This window comes from Parasteatoda tepidariorum, chromosome 3, assembly GCF_982258835.1.
Source record: "Parasteatoda tepidariorum strain Cologne lab strain chromosome 3, Ptep-v5.0, whole genome shotgun sequence".
Lineage (NCBI taxonomy): Eukaryota > Metazoa > Arthropoda > Arachnida > Araneae > Theridiidae > Parasteatoda > Parasteatoda tepidariorum.
In genome coordinates, this window is record NC_141757.1 from 65,885,553 (window position 1) to 65,908,613 (window position 23,061).

At 28.8% G+C, this 23,061-nt stretch overlaps 1 protein-coding gene across 1 annotated transcript in view; it reads right to left on the reverse strand.

The window, feature by feature from the left end:
• LOC107441971 (cell adhesion molecule 2) overlaps positions 1 to 23,061 on the reverse strand; it is an 87,312-nt gene that overhangs the window by 31,890 nt on the left and 32,361 nt on the right. Inside the window, exon 2 of the mRNA XM_016055390.4 lies at positions 4,992 to 5,118. Within this exon, the coding sequence (XP_015910876.2) occupies positions 4,992 to 5,070 (79 nt within the window). The 5' untranslated portion in view covers positions 5,071 to 5,118. The remainder of the gene's footprint in view (positions 1 to 4,991; positions 5,119 to 23,061) is intronic.

Sequence of the window (23,061 nt, forward strand, 5' to 3'; positions counted from 1 at the left end):
GTTCATACTACATTTTTAAAATTGACCATTTTTCGTTAATTATAGAGTAAAAAAAGTTGTTCGTTTCTAAAAGTTTCTTAATGAAAATTTTCGAAAGAGAATTTACCGATTTATAACTGCCTAATATAAAATTTCAGTCGTTAACTTCTTAAAAAATATTGCGTTTAATGAATAATATTTATTCTTGCGATGCAATGCCAAATAATTTATTCTTAAATTACATTCTTCTTTGGATGAGAAAGATCTGGTAATAATCCTGTTATTTATTTTTATCGTAGTTATTCAGGAGAGGCCTCAAATACAAGAAAGTATAGTATGAAAAACAAAATATCCAAAATCGCTTAATCGATTGCAGGAGCACAATCTATTTGCCTTAAAAATCAGTGACTACTTGGATTTGACTGTTTTGAAATGAATAACTACCAATCAAGATTTATCATCTTCCCTTAAGATCATACTGTTGACTACTTTCTCAAAATTTGCTGGCAGGCATAATTTATGTTTGTTAATTGATTATCATGGATATGACAAAAAGTAGAGTTGAAACTGAATATCAATAGCGCGTTTAAATTGGAACAAGTGTTTGCAATGATTAATGATTTTTGAAATATTTTTTGAAACAATGAGCAGCACTTCAAATTTAGAAAGGATGTTTTAAAAGCATATATATTACGTATGACATGATAAAATTTCTAAACTTTGTATGCGTATCAGGGTTTAAGCTGAATCTAAAAATTCATAAGCAAAAAAGCTAAAATCTGAAAAAAAGTTTTAGCAAAATGCTAAAATGCCATTAGGCTTATAAAATTACTTTATATCAAACAAGTACTGTAAGTTATCTGACAAAGAATAGCTTAATGTACAAGAATCAGGGATGAGATTCTTCCGCGGATTCGCGGATTTCCGCGGATGAGGAATTTAATTTTCCGCGGAGGAAAATTGTTGAAGTCCCTTTTCGTCCCTCTGAAGTTTCTCTAAAAATCATTTCCTTGGGATAAAACTGGTTGACCTTTATACAGGGATGAGATTTTTTTTGTCTCTCGAATTTCAGCCTTTTTATCAAAAACTCCGATTCTCTAAAAGTTTCGTTTTTTTTAAATAAATATCCCGTTTTTTTAAAATTCAGTCATTGAAGTAAAATAATTATATTTATTTACGATTTTCAAAGATAAACAGAAAATTCAATCTACGCCCTAGCTGCTAACCCTTCCGCATTTTTACTTATTTTAGCTATTTTCTCCGATTTCACGCACAGAAAATAAGATTTTCCGTATTTTTTATCCGTCGGCTGGATAGCTCGTATTTTCGTAATTCAGATCTCGATTTTTATTCACGCGATTTTAATATCAATCATCGATTTTCGTATTTACCTGATTTAAAAGTTGCACATTGCGATTCTTATTTACGCTATTTAAATATCGTATATTATGATTCTTATTTACGACATTTAAAAATCCAATATCGTGTTTTGTATTTATGCATTTTTAAAATCTCGATTTTATTATCAAATCTCGATTTTCGTATTTACCTGCACTTCAAATTTAGAAAGGATGTTTTAAAAGCATATATATTACGTATGACATGATAAAATTTCTAAACTTTGTATGCGTATCAGGGTTTAAGCTGAATCTAAAAATTCATAAGCAAAAAAGCTAAAATCTGAAAAAAAGTTTTAGCAAAATGCTAAAATGCCATTAGGCTTATAAAATTACTTTATATCAAACAAGTACTGTAAGTTATCTGACAAAGAATAGCTTAATGTACAAGAATCAGGGATGAGATTCTTCCGCGGATTCGCGGATTTCCGCGGATGAGGAATTTAATTTTCCGCGGAGGAAAATTGTTGAAGTCCCTTTTCGTCCCTCTGAAGTTTCTCTAAAAATCATTTCCTTGGGATAAAACTGGTTGACCTTTATACAGGGATGAGATTTTTTTTGTCTCTCGAATTTCAGCCTTTTTATCAAAAACTCCGATTCTCTAAAAGTTTCGTTTTTTTTAAATAAATATCCCGTTTTTTTAAAATTCAGTCATTGAAGTAAAATAATTATATTTATTTACGATTTTCAAAGATAAACAGAAAATTCAATCTACGCCCTAGCTGCTAACCCTTCCGCATTTTTACTTATTTTAGCTATTTTCTCCGATTTCACGCACAGAAAATAAGATTTTCCGTATTTTTTATCCGTCGGCTGGATAGCTCGTATTTTCGTAATTCAGATCTCGATTTTTATTCACGCGATTTTAATATCAATCATCGATTTTCGTATTTACCTGATTTAAAAGTTGCACATTGCGATTCTTATTTACGCTATTTAAATATCGTATATTATGATTCTTATTTACGACATTTAAAAATCCAATATCGTGTTTTGTATTTATGCATTTTTAAAATCTCGATTTTATTATCAAATCTCGATTTTCGTATTTACCTGATTTAAAAGTTGAACGTTGCGATTCTTATTCAGGCGATTTAAATATTGTACAGTGCGATTCTTACTTACGAGATTTAAAAAATCAATATCGCGATTTGTATTTACGAGCCTTTAAAGCCCTATGTAGCAATTCGTATTCATGTGAGCTTAAAATACAATATCATGATTCGTTTTTGTGGTTGTAATATCACGCGATTTAAAAATTATGCATCGTGATCAAAAAATTAAAAAATCACGATTTGTATTTTCGAATTTTTTAAATGCGACGTAGAGTTTCATATTTACGTGATTTAAAAGTCTCATATCGGGATTTATATTCACATGGTTTACAAGTTTAAAAATCGCACTTTTTTGTCAAATTTTTGTTTATATATATATATATATATATATATATATATATATATATATATATATATATATATATATATATATATATATATATATATATATATATATATATATATATATATATATATATATATATATATATATATATATATATATATATATTTTCCTTTTTTTTTGTTTTTTGGATTTCCTCTTTTTTACTTTCTGACTACTCTCATCCCTGAAGAATATCAAAAAGAATACCTATAAAAAAAAAACACATTTATTATTTATCAAAACATTTTGGTTTATAATTAACAATCTTCCTTTCCTTCATGTTATTTAACTTTTTATTTATTTCATGTTATTACCCCATTTTACAAATGCTTCTTGAAAGTTAAATGCACTTTCAGGGCCCTCAATATTAATCATTAACAAATTGTTTACATGGTTGATTAACAACCTGTTTCGAATATTAGTTTTAATCAAATTAAGGCAGCTAAAGCCCCTTTCACAGTCAACAGTGTGCATTGGTATTGTTGCACAATACTCTATAACAGAAGTTATTAATGGGTACTGTTCAGACACATCATTGGTATATAAAAATAAAAGTAATTCATTAAATGACATGTTTTTACATCGTTGCATTAAGATGTGTTTAAATAATCCCCATTCACAAAGTAATTCAGTTTCTGTAAACTGAAAATCTTTTCTGGGAGATTCCGAAAACAAATTGAAAATGCAACGGATTTCCTTTACACCATAATGATGTAATTCTTCCGAACTATGGGGCATCCTGCTAGGTATAAATATATTGAACATTTCGATTTTATCCAAATCTCCCAATCTATCAGTAATATTTTCAATGATACAGTTTAAAAAATTGTGCATCAAATTACGGAATCTTTCCCTCTGTTTCAGTCCATCTAAAATTATATGGCCCTGAAACTCAAAATTTTCACTTTCCTTCTTAGGCACATCATCTAAAAAACTCATATAATGAGTGCCGGTGCCATTTTTTATTTCTTCTAAACTTGAAATACAAGCCTTCACACTTGATTGAACATATTCAAAATTTAAATTAGATTTTTGAAATATGATGCTTAATTTATTAATGTTGAACATGATATCATTCATGATGGCAGTGGTTGCTAAAAACAAAAAAGTAGTTATATTTTTTAACAACCCTTGAGCAACAGGACGTTTGTCTTCCATTAAAACACTAACAAGAGCTTGCCAGTTGCAATCCAGAGCTGTAACTGAATTCCCCAAAGACAACCACCGAGTTGTTGATAACTTTATGAATTTCCTTGATTTTTGTTCAAGGATATCTTGAACATTCTTCAATCGCCTGGTATTTGCAGGGGAGCATTCAAAATAAGAGTGAATTCTTTTTATTATGTCCTGAAACTTTACCAGGTAAGCATTCTCAGACGCTGCTTGGCTCACGGCTAATGCTGGCCTATGTGCCTCACAATGTACTGAAATTAAATGCGGATTTTGGTTTTTGAACAGAGCAGCAACCCTCGCTCTAACAGAGCAGCAACCCCCGCTCTCGGTGAAACTCATATATTCTAGCCATTTTTGTTGATCGCTATGCTTCATCTCGTTTGATCACGTTTTTTTCGTGAACGCTAGCGTCATGGTTCTTCTTGCGAAAGATATTTAGATTTTTTCTCCTTGTTTGATCAAGTTTTTTTCATGGATGTTAGCGTCATGGTTTTTCGCGGAAGCTTTTTTTTTTAATGGAATTTAGTAAAATCCTTTAGCAAACATGCGAAAATGCTTTGTTGAATTTTAGCATTTTTGAGGGGTCTTTTCGCATTTTGCGAAAAAAGCTACCGTAGCGGAAACCCTGATGCGTATATCATTCGTTATAGGACTCCTTTCGTTTAATATTTTGTACTATTTTAAGAATAAACAAATGCTAGATAAATAGTAAACTATGTCTAGATAAATAATAAAATACTTAATCATTCAATAGTCGTAAATAAAAAAAGTTCTATAAAGCCAAATACAGTCGAAAAGATTTTAAATTTGTAAAGGTTTTTGAGCATTCAGACTTCATAAATGTTTATAAATGTTTTGAAACTGATTTAAAGAACTTTAAAACTTTTGAAAGAACTTTATAAGTACGGAAAACTATCAGTAGAGCTCCCAACTACCTTTTAGAATTAATAGTTTAGCTACAGACACTTAAAAGAACTTTATAAATATGAATAAGATACTTACTTTTAGCTTTAATAGATGTAAAAAGTATCATTTGAACAACAGCAATAAGAAGAATTCTAATTAGAAAATCTTTGCTCATGTCTTATTCATGAACTTTAAGACATGTCTTCGAGCACGTGATCACGTTCTAAAAAATAAAAACATTTAAAAGTATAAGTCTAAAAACTTTCAATTATATAGTTTAATCCAGACATGATTACAAATTTGGGTACTGTTCTCAAAGGTACTATTACTGTTCTTTATGGTACTGTTCTCAAAGAAAAACAAATTCGCAAGGATCATCTTATTTTTTTTTTTAATATGATATTAGTTTAATTTTTTTTAAATGTTGTCTTATTGTCTTAAAGGATTTAATTACTGGGATGAATTATTATATTGTAACCATGTTGAATGATATTTGTTGGATCAAACATTTACCTTTCTCAATACCTTTTCCAAAAATAATGGATTTTTTCAACTAATTTGATTTTATGTAAGAAAATTTTTTTTCAAAAGTATATACTTAAGATATTTTAATAAAACATAATTGCTTTAACAGAAAATACAATTTGAACTTAAATCCATTTATAGATTCACAAAAGTTCGAGTGGAATTTTTTTTAAATAATTAATTGATATGATGCTGCATTATTGTAAAAATAATAAAAAAATTACCAGACTCAACATTTCTAGGATTTAATATGCTTAAAAACGGTTTAATCTGAATATAATTTATATTTTAATGCATAAAAAGTTACAAAAAACAAAGGTTTCACAAATTATTAACATTTATCAAATTATAAACTAATATTGAGTTCGAAAAGTAATGGTTTAAATCTCAAGACTGACATACTACCTTGCTTGAAAATTTTAAAAACCATGCACCTAAACAGTTTAAATACATTTATTTATATTTATTTATGCAGTTATTATTTGAAAAAAATCTAAATAGAGAAAAATTGCTTGAGTTCTACAAGCAGAAGATTCTCCGTATGTTCGTGGCCGCTTTAAATTCCATTGAAAAGGAAATATTTGAGCTATGAAACATTCTCACCTTAATGAATCAACTTGTATTCAGAAATCGACAGTAGAGAATTTCTAATCTTAGAATATATTCCCTACCCCTAAAATTGAATTTCCTATTCATTCAACCTTCAGCAGCTATATCGGCATTGCAGCAAAAAACACCTGCTGCTCTTGGAGAGAAATCCCATTTTTATTCAAATACCAGGGAGGGAAAAAAAAGTGAAAAGCTTATAAGAAGTGATGTACAATTTTTTTTAGCATAGAATAATCTGAAAGGTTACAGAATTGAATCCATTCACTTTTTTTGATCTATTTATTCGCCACATTTACTGGTCTGTATATTCAGCTGTGTTCAGTGTTGAAGAAAAATTAAAGCAAATCCAGTCGTTTCAAAAGTATTAATAATGCAACAAAGTATTCGATAGTATTTATTTTTTCCCAATTACTCAAGTTATTTTCTTTATAAATGATAATTTTACAAATTAAGTAGAGATTATTCGACTAAATTGCTAGTACAATTTAAATACAATAGATTATTATTGTATTCTACTAAAATGTTTATTCAAATCAAATTAAAAATATCGAAACCTTTTAGAACCATGGTGGCATAAAAAAGTATTGTGTGGAAACAAACTTGTAAATGTTTTTTGGAGGTTGGATTTCAACTGTTCAATTTTAATGAAATGTTTTTCTTTCAAATCATATCTGATAGTTACATAGAATTCAAATAAACAACAAGCCTAAAATTAATTTAAAACAATAGCAATAAATAAAACTATATATCAAAACAGAATTAAAACACACGAATATTTTTTTAAATATAGGAACTCGATTAATTTCTTTGACATGTTGTACTGTTATCTTAAACATAACCAGCAATAACGTTAAGCATAAATTGTTAGTATTCATTTTAAGCGAAATACATAGTAGACAGAGAAAAATACAGAAAATGACATCTTTATAATTAAATTAAAATATGCTGCTGTTCTGATGTAAATATTAAAAATAGATTATTTTAATGCTTAAGATGAAAATAAAAACGATTTGGGTGAATTAAAAACAAATTTGGGATTTTATAATAAACATGGTGTTGGAATCCATTTAAATAATAATGCAACCTTAAATAACAATGAAAGATTTTTAAATAATTCCATACATTAAGATAAAACGCAAAAATATGTGTATTTCTTTATAAAAAAAAATCATCAGTTCTCATCACTTATGCCAGGAGTTAGTTTCAGTTATTGGGGATATAAGATATGGATATATTTAGGATATGGCCACGCTATGAAAATTTTAAATATGAATTTAGTTAAGCATCACACACTTTAATTTCGCAACGAAATTTCCTCTCGTTTTGCTTTTCTGGCACAAATAATATAAATGTTTTATGGCTTGCTCGGGCTTATAAGCATTATGTACTTTAAATAAAATTACGAAGCTGGTATTTTTCATCAAAGTGATCTACAATTTATATGTTTTGTTGCAATAATATTACTTACCTAATTTCATTGATTATTCTGGGGAATAAATTTTTTGTTGAATTTATACAAATACTTGTTCCTGTCTGATTCAGGTTTGGGGATTTCCAATCTGAAATTAGTCTTGCTCCTAAAGTTATAGCTTTAAATTATATATTTAGACTATTTTTTTTGTCGAAATGTACAACTTTATAAACGTTATATAATATAGAGAGTCGCATATATATTGCGACAAACTTCTAGGGGAGTTAGAGCACATCATCAGGATTAAAGTTGCATGCAAGTCCATGCACAGAAATGTCATAGTACGTGGCTAGGGACTCTTCCCTTTTATGACCTATTCAGAAGCACATGGAGAAACTGTACACAAAAGGGGAAGTGCCCCTAGAGGAGTATGACAAAATTTTTGGACATGGGTTCGAATAAGAAATTTTTCTCGTTAATCATTTAAAATATGGTATTTGAAAATAATTCATCTAAATTAGGTGGACAGAGTTAGAAAGGGAATGCTTGTACCAATTTGAAGACAAACACAATGTTAATCGGTAAAAGTTGCATATTTTCTTTAACAATAATAGAAAGATGGATAAATAATTAGTTTCCTTCTCTCAAAATTCAACTGTGTATTTTTTTATTGCTTGTTTCAATTTATATAGTCTTTATGTGTAATTTACCAGTAAGAAACAATCATTAGTAAATTTTTAAAAATTATTTTACGAAAATTAATTTTCAAAGAGTGGGAGATGTGGGAAAAATAAATAAATAGCATATTTTAAATTAAAATCTTCGCATTTCCACAGAAAATTCTCACATATCCACTCCAATCCTATAAATTTCACTCAACATTAATGACATGGATTCCTCTGATAGTACTCTTGAGAATTCAGGTGGTTTAGAAATCTGATTGGCTTGCGATAATGAATTAAGCAGTGCCGCGATTGACTCAAAGCGAATAAATCTTAGTATTTCCAATTCATTATAATTGTCGATAGAACAAGCTTAAACTCGTTCATTTTGAACTGTTAGAGGATTTAGTGATGTTTAATAATTCTCCTCATTGTAATTTAAGTACTCAAAACGATTGAATGACGAATAGATTAATTTTAAAGTATACTTTAATAAAAGGTTATTTGTAGGCGTATAACTTGAGTATTGCCTTGTTACATGAATATTAAAGCCTTATTAAATTGAGGTCACTTTGAATCATAATTGAAGTTAAGTGACTATGAATTTAAGTTTAATACAATAACCATGGGAATAAACTCTAGTTAATATTATTAGCAAATAACAAGCAGTTTAGTTTTTTAAAATTAAGTATTTAGGTCAAGGAAGTTTAAGACAGTAGAGGGAAATTGAATTTTTTGTATAGAAAGTTATCACTGGAAGATGGGGCCAACAGTTATGTTGCTGTTGTTGTTTCTAATGTCACTTGCCACACGGGCAAGCCTGCTTGGTGAAACCGAGCAAATTTAAGGCAGAGTATGCGTTTTTTATTTTTCAGTGGCGCCATCTATGGCCAAGAATTTGTCTTCTGCCACACCATACGTCGCACTCGTTTATAGGGCGGACCCATTCATGCATCCATTCATCCACAGATCGTAATTTTGACCTGAATCAGAGAACAATCGATCTCCAATCCAGTACCCCCAGTGGTATTGATTTGTTATGGGAACATGGAGGACTTTTTGCGACTCGTCAGATTTAACGTGCATCAGTCACTTTACTACACGAGGAATCTTCAGCCGGCACGAACTCTCGGACATGGGCCCAGCGCCCTACTGACCAGGCTATTCCGGCCCTTATTATTATTACTTATTATTATTATTACCCGGCTGTTATGTATTACTAAAACAATATTCTGCTTTTCTGTTTAAAAAATAATAATAATTTTATTTTGAATTTTAATCTTCTGTTCTCTTCATTAAATAACTTGGTGATGTCACAATATCTTTACTTATTAATCATGGGTACTTTATATAATGTGTCATAGACTTTTTAGAAACGTAAAGAAAATTATTAATAATAATTGCCAACAAAATTGTCATGACTAAGCTTTAAAATTTTGTAGCTAAGTTTGTAAAGTTTGAAGTTCCCAAAAATATTATGACAAATGATCCTATAAGACTTCCTATTGGCATAAGAGTATTGGAATATAATTTTTATAGATTAATTCGATACTTAAAATAAGGTTTTACTTTTTCAATATATCTCCAACTTGTCAATTCGTATAACGAAGTTAATTTTGTAATTTAAAAAAATAATGTTAAACTTCTTATCGGAGAACAACTTTGAAACCCACGATTTTCATTACCTGAATATAGATAATTCACTATTCATTCCAGACCCAGACATATACCATCAGTGTAGATGCAGCCTTTTATGTCATTATGTTTCTTAATCTGTGAAGCATGATGCAAAATTGAGTGTTAGAGGTTCGAAGTTTTGAGGCCAAAAGTAACATTTGCTTAAGACTTTTGGCTATTTTACAAATAGCTTTTGGTAAATATGATATTTGCTTACAATTCTCTAAAATCAAATGAAAATTATTATTCATGTGATTTTAATTTATGTTATTTCTGTCTATATATTAATCAACCTGTTTGTGTTGATAGTTTCATTAATCTGGAGAATGCAAATTTTGTTGAATTTTTATAGTAATTAATATTTACTTTACATATTTTATGGGCATTATTAAGAGTTAGGTGTGCGGTATCCCAGGCATAGGTGCCCATTCGCCAAAATTTTAGACATGTCGAAAATTTAGACATCAACCCCGCAACAGCACCACATTATGTGATTCTTCTCATGCGTGAGAACAAGAATAAGCTCGACAACGAAACATGTCGTATGCATAATAATATTTCTTTGACTTTATAAGTTTATATACTTTTTTAATTTAGGATCACGTTTAAAAAGGGTTGAAATACTATATTATTGTCGTTCACTTGACATTTTTTTTGTCATCTTAAACTATTTATATTTAATTTTATTTTGTGTAGAAATATAAATACTGATCAAGTATTATTAAATTTTATTAGATATTTTGGAAAGAGAATAAATTTAAGTTTTTTGCAATTGTTGCTTGGAATAGTAACATGTTATCCAAGAAAACCTTGAAATGGAAATTAAAATTAAGATAAAAAAGTTTAGAAATTATGTTTTTATGCAAAACACAATTAATTTCATAGATTGCGTGATTTTAAGAAATGCGAAAACTATTAAAATTTTTTTTTAGCTTTCATTGCAGAAAAGAAGGAAGTTTTTTCTTGCACGATGAACGGTGTAGAAATGTACCATTAAGTTATTTATGAAAAAAAAAATTACTTAAAAATTATAATTGTAATCTGCAAATTAATATTTAAATTAATATATATTCAATAACATAAATGCATTTTTGCTATAAACAGTTTTGTAATAAACAATTTTGTAGTAAAGATAGTAATTTGATTAACTTAAATTCGCAGAGATTGAATGAATTTATAAGATACAGAACTATTTAGGATGTATGAATATATTGCGATGCATTAATACATTCCAGAATCACGATGCATTTATGTTTTCAGAAATTGCTCAAAAATGACCAAAACTTTAAAATGTTTTAAGATGGTTAAATAGTCTTTTTTTTCTAACAAACAAAAAAAGTTTATAAAGTTTTAGCCAGTTTTAATAAGTTATAAATGAAGAAACAATAAAATGATACGAAATTATATCATTATCATCTTACCTTGTTAAATAAAGTTCTGGAATGCTGGAAACTTGTTCAAAAATGCATTTACTTTTTGTTTTTAATTTCGAATTTATTTCCTAAATCGAAGCACTTAACATTATTTTATGATAACACAGTGATATGGCAAACGCTTTTCACATTTTTTGTTATATGACAGTTTCTGCAGTTTCACAAAGCTTTAAAAGCTTTATATTATTTTATGATAATCTTCTATATACATGCAGGACACAGATCCCTTTCATAATTTTTGTTTCATGACAGTTTATTTTATTGGCTTGATTTACGTCGCATATCAAACCTTATGCTCATACAAAATTACACTAACTTCTTAATTGCAAATGCTAACAGATTGTTTGAGTATGCATTGCGAAATCGATATAACATTGACCAAATTTTGAGCCTTATTCAAAGTACCACAAGTGATTCTGTGTAAGAACATCGAGCCCAATTCTAAACATTTATTGAGAGCAAACCAAGCAACAAGTTCTATATTTTAATCAATTCATTGGACCGAAGTATGTTGTGTCAAGCCATCGTGTTGTTTAATCCGTTATCCTAACGGACTTAGATGCAGCCGATTAATGTGACAGAGTTCCTAACCGTTATTCATTACTCTTATAAGTCGAAACGTCACGGGCTGTAGCGAAACAAATGATTGAGCCAAAGGATATTAATCTTCGCCAATACGAGTGTTAGTTTATTCACAGAATGCCGGATTAGAACAATGCGAACTAGAAGTTCGATTATGTATTCAGTGGGAATGATGGAAAGGCAACGGTGTGTAAGTTCTGAGTTAACTTGCTTGCTAATAAAAGGGAATGAACGCATATCTACATATATAAATGATTCTCTTTGAATCTTGAGTGAAGGTCTGGAGAGCATATATATTTAGGGATTGGGATTTAAGTCAAGATGCAAGATTCATTGTTAATGAACATTGTGATGCGCAAAAACAGACTGCTACGTTAAAAGTAACTGTAATTTTATAACATATGATTTTGTATCATATGCAAAAAATCTTTGCTTGATTTTAATTTTAGTATTTGTTTTCCTTTTTTCGATGAACCAAGCTTTCAATTTGAGCTTTGCTTGAAATGAGTTATTTTTAGAAACATTTATAATTTTAAGCATTTATTTTATTTTTAGTACATCTATTTTATTTGACACAATTTTAATTTTGTTCGTTGTTATAAATTTCAGAAATAAAATTTAAATATAAAAGGAACATATTTTATTTTGTTTTAGCACCAACGTTAAACAGTCAATCCATTCTTCAGATTTAAGGCTATCTATATGTATAACTCTGTAGTCCTGTAATTTTGAACCCATCCTAGAAGACAAGGAAACTCCTAAATCGGGTATTAGAGAAACTTAACTACTCCGGTATCGTTTGATAGGATTAACCCGTATTTACGTTTCATGAAGATTTAACTGACGAAAATCCATCATGGTTAGCCCATGAAAATGGAACTTTAATCCTTGATCCATCTATCACTGGTGGTGTTTTACGGCAAAACTTTGTACGGGGAGAAATCAGGACAAATCAGTCAGCCATCGTTATAGGATTTTGACCTGAATCATTTCAACGGAATAAAAAATTCGACTGAGTTAATAACAACAATATTTTATTTTATTTTATAGCGTTGAACATCCGAACCAATTCTGAGTTTACGACTATCAATGTTTAACTCCAAAGCCTTATAATTTGCACCCAACACAAGGGGACTCATTTCTTTATTATATTATTTTTTGAAGGAACATTTGCTTCACATGAAGAGGAAAACCACCCCAGGGTTAGTCAGTCGGCAAGGCATTCTAACCCAAGATCTGTTTACCAGTGAAGATATTTTATGTCAGTACTGTGGTCGGCATAAACATTACGCGACTAAGTTCGGATTGGCTATGCGTAAATTACAGACGTAACTTTTCAGGTGATCTCTCCGCATTTAGAATAATAAAAGATAAAGTTGTTTTTGAAAACCTAAATTCGTGCAACGTAAGTTTATATCCCTATTATAAATTTACGAAATCCATGACTTATTTGGAATAAAAAATGTTGATTTTTGAAGTCTTTCAAAAAGGGTTATTTTTTAAAAAAAGACTAAGTAATTTAGGCAAATGGACGATTTTGCGTAACGAATTTAATTGAACCCATTAGTTTATTATTTAATAAAAGAAAAAAAAATTCATAAGAGGAGTCTTGAAAAACGGAATCAAATGCTATGCCCATTTTCTTAAATAACCAGTGTGAGCCATCTCCATTTTCTTGAACAATATTTTGAGGAGCTGCTTCCATTTTCTAAAACACGCTTTTTTGTGTACTACCCATTTTCCTAAACACGCTTTTTTAATTGTGTCCATTATTTAAAACACGCAGTTTGAGCTGTGTTCATTTTCTTAAACACGAAATTTGAACTGCGTCCAGAATTAAAAGTTTACCGACGACTAGTTACAAATATCTATTACAAAGTAACATATCACGTTCTTAGCATATTTTATCAGTTGCTTATTTATTCTATTGATTGGTACTTTCCTTACTGATTGGTATTTGGTTATTTATAAATATCTGTTACAAAGTAACCTCGGATATTTCACCAGTTAGTTGTATATTAGACTAGTTTTAGGAGCAACTATATAAAATGAGAAACAGTTATAACTCAATTATCGGAATTAAAAGTAGTTAAGAAAGTTTTTTTTAAAAAATATTTAGTTTAATTTTGAAACATAATTATTTCTGTATTAGGAGTTTTCATGTTGAAAACATGTGAATAATATACATTTGTTTGACAAACACTTAGTTAAAAAATTTGATTATAGGTTGTTTTACAAAACGAAATTAAAAACGTTTTACATTTGACAATATTATTCTTAAGTTCCGTAAAAATTTTAACTAAGTTTTGGTTCTTATTCTTCTAATCAATAGTACTGCACCGCTCTTACAACTTTAAAATCAGTATATTTCCGTGTTCTCCGAAGCTCTCGGCTACTTTTTCGTAGCATGTTATTATACAAAATAACATTATTTACTAACATCTGTAACAAAGTAACATATCCCAGTCTTCAGATATTTCATCAGTTAGTTGCACGTGCTAGTTGACTAGATGACTGGTTTTAGAAGCAACAATATTTTTAAAAAATTGTAACGCGTATGTATATCGGATTTTTACTTAATAAAGAAAGTTTTGTTTAAAAATTTCCAGTAATATTTAATTTTAAAATGTAATTTTTTGTTTACAAATTTCGTTATTTTTTTTTTATCTAAAACTTTATTTATTGTTTGTTTTACTAAAGGTTTTTTTTAAAAATATTCTGCACTAAGCTATTATCATACTCAAGCCATATAAAAATTTCTAAGGTTAGATTATTATTATTATTATATATTTTTTGTAAAATATTGTTGTAAATTTTTACACAGCCTTAAGGTTAGAAAATGTTATATTGATGTAGAAATAATACGCGACAAATGCTAATTAAATAAGAGTTACTGAGTAATATCATTTAATGCTAAGACTAAGAGTGTATTAAAAAATAAATTGCTTTAAAAAATTTTCTAAACTTATTATTCTCATATAAATACAGCAAACACTTTATAAATATTTTTGTCAATGTAAAATTATTTTTTAAAAAAATTTAATGAATACTACTTGTGTAATTTTCGTGTTAGTTGCTTTATTAATGATCATTGTAAAATAATAACTAAAACAATTAAGTTTTTGAATAAATATCGTCGAATTCGTCATTTGGGTGAATTTAATGTTGCAGAAAGAAAAACATGCTTAAGTAATAAAATTATAATAAAAAATGTAGTTAACAAAAGGGCTGCGTTGCCATACGTGTTAAAAAAATTTCTCCCTTAAAACTAAAAAAAAAAAAAAAATAAAAATAAAAAAAAATAAAAAATCTGGGAAATTATCAAATTTGTGTAGTTTAAAATACATTAAGTATGAAAGAGTTAAAAAATTACTTTTCCCGACTCTTTCAAGGTACAAGCAGCTTGTTAATTAATTATAATCTAAACTTTAAATAATTCTTTTAAAATTATGTAATATAGGGATATGTTTCTGGAAAATAAATTAAACCATATACTTTCGAATTCTTTTATGCAATAAGAGTTAATTCTTCACATATCATTGCGAAATCATTTACTCCTAGGAGCTAACGAATAATCAGGAAGGCAAAACTTGCAAGCGATCCAAGAAACTGCTTGATCAAGATTTTGTTATTTTTCCTTTTCCGAACTAGTCTCAATTATCCTTTCTCAATCTTTACGCTCGGAGAATCAATCGTGGATAACAGATAGAGTATTTACGGTGACTGAATCCACTTTCAATTGTTCTATCAATCTCCAGCTCTGTTCCGTAATTTTTCATTTTCTGTTATCTACAAATGGGGCATGTCAACGAGAAATTTATTCCGTTCCGATCTCGGTAAATTTCCATGGAAAAATAGAGCTGGAAGTCTCGGAAAATTGACTTTTCATGTCAGCTTCTGTTCGATTAGCTTTTCCATAAGTCACAAATCAATGTTTATCTCTGAAAGCAATGAAAGTAGCAAGCGTTTCCCTTGATTTGACAGGTCCCGATGATAAAAATATACTTCTTTCAGATGTAAATGTTTTAGACTTTTCTAATGTTCGGTTAACTAATTTTCCTTTGTAATAGGCAGATTTTTTTTTAATCGTTTGATTTGGCAATCAGACGATTTTTTAACAAAATATTCGTGGTTTCAGAAAATATTTTAGCAGCAATTGTACGCACAATTTAAGTGTTTTAAAAACTAACTTTCATTAAAAAAAGAAAGAGAAAAGAAAAGAAATGCAACATCAAGACTACAAGTGATAAATATTTCAATTTCTGTATGTAACCTCAAATAAATAAATTATGAAACAAAACAACAATAAAAAGATTTTAAAACTAATACAACCACTTAGTTTACTCATCATGTTTCCACCATTAAAAATTAACTAAAATCACTATTTCTTTTTATTAAAAAACGCATAGAAATATATTAAACAAAACACTGCAGTTTCGTTGTTTGTTAAAACCAAGTAATTATTTTAAAATTTAGGACCATAATATCATTCTTATTAATATTTGATTTCGTTTTAGATTTAATATATTAATTGATAGTATGATATTTAATAAGATATTTTTATAACTTATACTTTTTGATTAAATTAAAATTTATTATGGTCTGATTTAAGAAAATTTATTTTTATAAATGTTGAATATCAAAACCTTTTGATCACTATCTTTTTTTTAAAAAATAAGGAAGCGAACATTTATAAATTTATTAAAAGTTTATGTAAGTGCTAGGAAAATCAAATAACGACTAATGATAAATGGCTGAGTATATTTAAATAAATTAAATGAAAAAGATATTAATTATTTTAAACTACTTTTAACTTGAGATAACGTGCAATCTTTTAAGAAAAACTTGAGGACCTGTTAATGTCCTTTACAAAAACTTCTATTTTTAAGGCGTAAATATTATACTTGTAGACCCCATAGTATAGAAACTGGAAAAATAATATAAAACAGTAGTACAGTGCTCAATCCCCCCCCCACTGCAAATAACTAATGACTTTGATCTATATGATCAATCATAACGGTTCCAAGGGATGACCTCAAGTATGCTAAGTAATTAGCTGGTCTTCCTCTCCATGTAACGCAAATGCGGATTACTTCCATCAAAAAGTCTTCCACGAAGGCAAGTTTTTCCCAATACTTGATCCAGGAGTCCCCTTGTCTTCGGATTGGGTTCAAAAAGGCTACGGAGTTGAACATTAGTAGTCGTAAACCCAAAATTGGGTCGGCTGTTCAATGGCGGATATAAAATAAAGTAAAAATTAATTAGTGCAGACGATATTTCAAGTCAGACACAAGAAATTAATTTCTCTTTGGCTTTTTCTGACTCCCAAATTATTGGGGGTAGCCGCAATCTGGGAAATACAGTTCCAATAGTTTGGTAAAGAGAAAGTTTGGTCCCTTCAATGTTAAATTATAGTTCTTGTGTATTTCCCCGTATCTCGAGAACTTTTTTAGGTGAATTGAAGAATGTTTGCACACAATTATAAAATTCGTCTATCCAAAGATAATCCATTACAAAAAATAACTTTATGTATATATTTAATATTTTTTATTATTTTAATTAATAAGAGTCGAAAGAATTTTAGTTGTAAGGTATACAATTTTAACATCATTTTAACTAATGTAATTTTGAATAGTAAAATATGGAATTTTAATGAAATCAGTCGATTAATTGTCGATTGAGAAATCAAATTTTAAAAATGTCGAATCTTACGCACTGTACATAGATCATATTTACTTAAAAACGCACAATTCTGCGTAAACCGCCACTCATTTTAAATCTCAATTTAATAAAAGCAATTGGTTATATGTGTACTCAGAAATATTAATTAAATAAAAACTCTGAAGGTATAAATGTAATAGAGTTCGGCAATCTTATTAAATAGAACAAGTAATAGGAACAAGATTTTTCCCAGATAATAATTTTTTTCTGCAGTTTATAGAATTAAACATTAATTTCGTGATGATACATGTATGGTAATATTTATAAAACTCATACAAAAGAAAAAACGCATTTTTAATTTCTAGTTTTGATTTTTCTTAACTTGTTCTATTAATCCTTTTTCGGATTTTGAAATACCAATTCTTTGCCAAAACTAAACGCCTTCCGTGAATGTTCAAAACGTTCCCTGAAACAATAAACCGATTTAAAAACATTTAGGGGAGTGTCGGGTACCCCCGCCTACTGTCAATTTCATATGTATAGAATATTTTTTCAAGTCAATGGGCCATCGGATATTAATTGTTATGTTAAAAAAAGATTATTTTCAAAGTTTCAAGTTTTTATGCAGCTGGTAATATGGTAAACAACAGTTTTGAAAATATGTTGAATACAGTAGTCATGAAATTAAAAAAAATCGGTTGAATTTTGTGATAAAAATGATAAATGAGGTTTATCTATTGTCAATACATTGGTCATTTTCATTTACACCTGAAAATACAGTAAAAAAACATAATTATTTTAACTGGTCGGGGCTACCCGACACATTTTGAAAAGAGCTGAAAAACATGTTTTTTTTAAATTTCTATTTTTTTTTACGTTAAACTATTCTTTTTTTGGTTTATTCCTTCTGCATTATTTAATTAGATGATAAAAAAATAGAAGCATACAAAAATATTAATTGTTACTCAATATTATACAGAAATATAAGCAATACTCCTTAAGTGGGCCGGACTACCCGACTCTCCCCTAATGCATTTTAAAGTTAATGAATGAAAAATAAATCGAGAAAGTATTTAAAAAAATCTTCTATAAATTTAAAAAAAGAGAAAGTGAGTAAGTTAGCTATAAATACCCACTACCATGTTGAAGCACTTTAGCAACTTTGAAATTCAATTGTTGTTATTTTTTTACTTACAAATTAGAAAAAGCAATTAGGTCGCGTTAGCGCTAAATACATGAGCATGCATTCTTTTTTGATAAAGAGGGATCCATCACTGTAATGGGTTATTCTGAGCAAAGTTATCCCTTTTCCCTGTGCCCTCTAATTGAATCATTAGAAGATGGTAATGTTCTGCTTTGTCGTCACATAGCTTTATTCTGTGCGTGTTCTTCCGGTGAGTAATTTTCATAATAGTTTACCGAGGATGAAGTTCCTCTGTTAGGTGGGTCTTTTATGCTTTTATTGCATATAAGGAGAGGAAATTAGTTTTTGTACCTCGCTTTATTTTAAGGGAAATTAACTAAGACTGCCATAATTAACTACATAATTCGTTTTTGAATGGCTGTTTTGTTTTGTTTTAGGGCGTCATTTGTAATGGAATGATTGTGTTTAAAATTTTAAGTAAGAATTATTCGATAGTAGCCTTTGCAGTTTGTCGAGTAGTATTTTTTTATATGACGGTTAGATAGTTAGATGTGTAATATTTTGCTTTATGAAAGTGATGTTTTTTGATCTGCTTACGGTATTTCGTGCAACTGGTTTCATTATTTGAAAAAATGAAATCTCGTTGGATGCATTTGGATATTGTGTGATATTTCAATATTTTTTATATTTCCACCAAACATAACCTGTAATCATTATTTTGTTAAGCTTAACATATTTATGTTACTATAGTTAAAATACTGTTTAGAAAATAGAGAATGTTATTGCTCCGAAAAAATAAAAATTTTCATCTTATTTCTCACGCTACTGAGGTAAATGTGAATTTTTTTTACTAAGAAATATTTGAATTTTGGATTATGAAACTCACATTTGAATTAAACTTCTTTAGGAGAGCAAAATGTTTTTGAAATCGTATCGTTTTGTGTAATCGAAATACCGCGCTACTTAATTTCCTCCCACAGAATCGCATTAAAATAGTGTAAATACGATGGATTACAACCCTACGATTCACTGTGAGAAAAAATTCCGGTAAAATTACAGTTAAGCTTGGTAATTACATTTCTGATATCAAAAAAACTACAATTCTGGTAATAAGAACCAAATTATACATATTTAAACAATTCCTTTAGTAATTTTTCGGCTTATATGGTAATGGTTTACCGAAAATTCTGGTTTTTAAAATTATAATTCTTATCACCACACATTTAGTAAAAAATAAGAAACTGAAAAGTAAATTTAACCGAATAAATGGTTCTTAAGCAATGCTCTAAGGTATCACGTAATTAACAATTTTTACAACAATTACTAAATTTTATCACATGTTATAAAACCATAATTTTTGTACATTTTACCAAAATCATTATTCGGTAAAAATTACTGATACTTCGAGGTAAAAAAATACTTCGGTAAAAATTATTGAGCATTTTGTTATTCCCATTGTACCAGAAATATGGTAAATTTAATTATATTCTGGTAATTTTGATCATACTTTTTGTTCTCAGAATATCACTTTGTGTTATCACACTAACATACATTTTTACGACGCATTATATTCGTCCTATATTAACAATTTAGCCAACAGAAGTTTGTTTTTAATAGACACCAGAATGTTGTTTTCTAATAACTTCGCAAACTCCATCAATGAATTTTCATTTAGATAATTATTAGTTTTCAAATTCGAAAAACTTATGTGCTTTGATTTTTTTACAAAAGTTCGAAATCAGAAATCCCCAACAACTTGCTTTCTTTTATGGAATAGCTTGCTCTGCCTCGAAATTCGATTTTCAGATAAAATAGAGGCTATCGAAACATTGTTTGAGTAACTAATTCTTCTACAGCAGTTGTTCGTAATTTTCCCCTGGTTGGGAACCCGTATTTCAAATCAAATATTTAATCTAAAGGTTTCCTGTAACTTCAAAGATTTTATCAACATATTAATTGAAAAAAATAAATAGTTTTAAAGAATAAATGCAGCATCGATTTGAGTTGAAAATTTTTATGCAACCTTTTTTATCCTGTAAAATAAAATCAATCTGACTTTAAGGAAATACCTTGAGGTTTTAGCTATGTATGAAAATAATTACTTAAATTGGTTTATCAAGGTCTTTTAATCCTAGTCTTTGTAAAGTAAATGTTTTTTTTAATAATTATAATTGAAATATTCAAGGTTATGTAAAATTTAAATGAAATTGTTACTCTAAAGAATGTTAATATTCCAGAGTGAATATCAAGATATACCGAATAAATTAGTGAAAAGCGAATCAAAAACCACACAGATAAGCTTTGCTCGGAAATCGAAGGAGAAATCGTTTTACTTCTTCTCTAGGTTTCCCTTATAAGAAATATGTTGTTTTAGATTCTACAGTAAGCTTACATGGGTTCTTGCTAAAACTCTCTCCTATTTTGTCGTATATCACAAAATATTTATGAATAATGTAGCATAATTTCATAAAGCTATATTTTTTCGGAAATTTTTTTTTCTCCAGCATTCTGCATTATTGTATTCTAAAGGTCGAAGTAAGAAATTTGAAATTAAACGTAAATGTTCCAAACATTCAAAAAATGACAACGTGCATGTGAATTGACCGGAGAATATCTACATTTTACAGAAATTGATTTTTTTTATATAACATAGGTAAAGATACTAATTAATAACGGGAAAACAAAACGGCAGCAAATTGGGAAATAATTGAAATACTAAACTCGTCAAAATTGTGCAGACTGTACACGACTTGAACAGACTGTTGTCTTTTCATTAAAGGGCCTCGGGGCACTGTTAGTTTTGGTTAACTCCACTTACAACAGAAAGGCTCCTGTGTGTTCACAGTAAGTGTGTCCCATGATGAAGTACTGTTCTGCAAACACACATTTATTTATTTATTATAATTTATTTTTAAGTATTTTTAATTATTAAGTATTTATGTCTTATTTCTAGTTTATATAATACCTGCCTTGTGCGCTTTTCCAATTTGAATTAATAAAGTAAAGTTTGAGTGTGTTTATTTTCCTTTAAGTTATCATTATTGACCTAGTAAATTGTATTGATTTTGTGATTGTACACGAAATAACTCATAACTATTTTAATATTTTCATTAAATTTCATAACCGCAAAGTAATATTAACTTGATATTATTCTTAAATTTAGTATATGTAAGTGGATAAAATACGATTCCATCAATGCAAGTTTGTTTTTTCTACATAACATCATTACGGAAGACGTATTTGCTTGGAAGGGAGATATTATCCCGAAATAATGTGGTATTCATTTATCAGCGAAATCCATTAATCTGTTACTACGCTAGATAAATTAGTGATAAAGGTGGCCTTAAGGTAATGATGCCTTTATCGTTAATCATATTAAGGAATGAATATTTGAGCGAATGGGGACTCTTGATAAACCGAAAGTGTCCCTTTTCTTCTCCCAAAAACCCTCCTGGGGTGTTGGGGCCATTGTATATGCAGACTTCACCTCAACAAACTGCAAATGACAGTTAACAATTGCTGAAATGTTTCTCTGCAATTTGTTCTCTTGAAAACTGTCAAATATCCAACGCTAAGTTTTCTGAGAGACGCTGTAGGGAAACTTGAAGGGCGGTCTTATTGTTTTTCTTAGAACACCCGATTCGACCCATTAATCAGGAGTGCGGACCCGGCTACGCTTGTTAAAAGAATGTTTTAAATAATTCTCTTTTGCATAAGGATGTTAAGAAGGGGTAAAGACCATGGTGTGGGGAGAGTAACTTAGAGACTCAGTAATCGATACTAGAAAAGAAGAGAGGGGAAAAGTATTTTTACAAGCGGATGGAATTTCTCCCTTAATTATTTCGAAATGGATTATTAGTGCGAGTACTCGGTAACTTTCGTGAACTCCTTAAAAATAGGAAGATACAATTTTTGCTGCAAAAAAACATTCGTCGCCCACTCTTCCTTCACTGCAGATGTTGGTTTATGAACGTTTTGAAAAAAAGATAATGAGAATTTGTTATTAATGAGTCCATGTCATATTTCAAATTTATTCATGCGTTTTAGCTTAACAGTCAGAAAAATAATCATCATGATCTACGCAATTTTCTGGAATATTTTAAAAATATCTTAGGATCTTTTTGCTGTTATTCTTTTCACATTTTTATAAGAAATGAGTATATTTTTATGAAAATACGTAAAGATGGTTTTTACGGTAAAGAAGCGTTGAAATAACTGTACAGCAGTAACGTGCACATTTTTTTTTCTTTTGCAGGTGTAGGAATGTCAAGCCTCTTTACAGAAAATAACTGCTACGTAATAAAGGAGCGCATTATTTGTTTTGAAGAAATGAATTATAATTATTAAACTCTAGATCAATATTTTTTAAGTTCTTTCAAACTGACTTGAATTACCACGAGAGTAGTTTATTTGCAATATTACTAATAGCTTCAAATTTTTTAACATCTCTATATGTACAAAA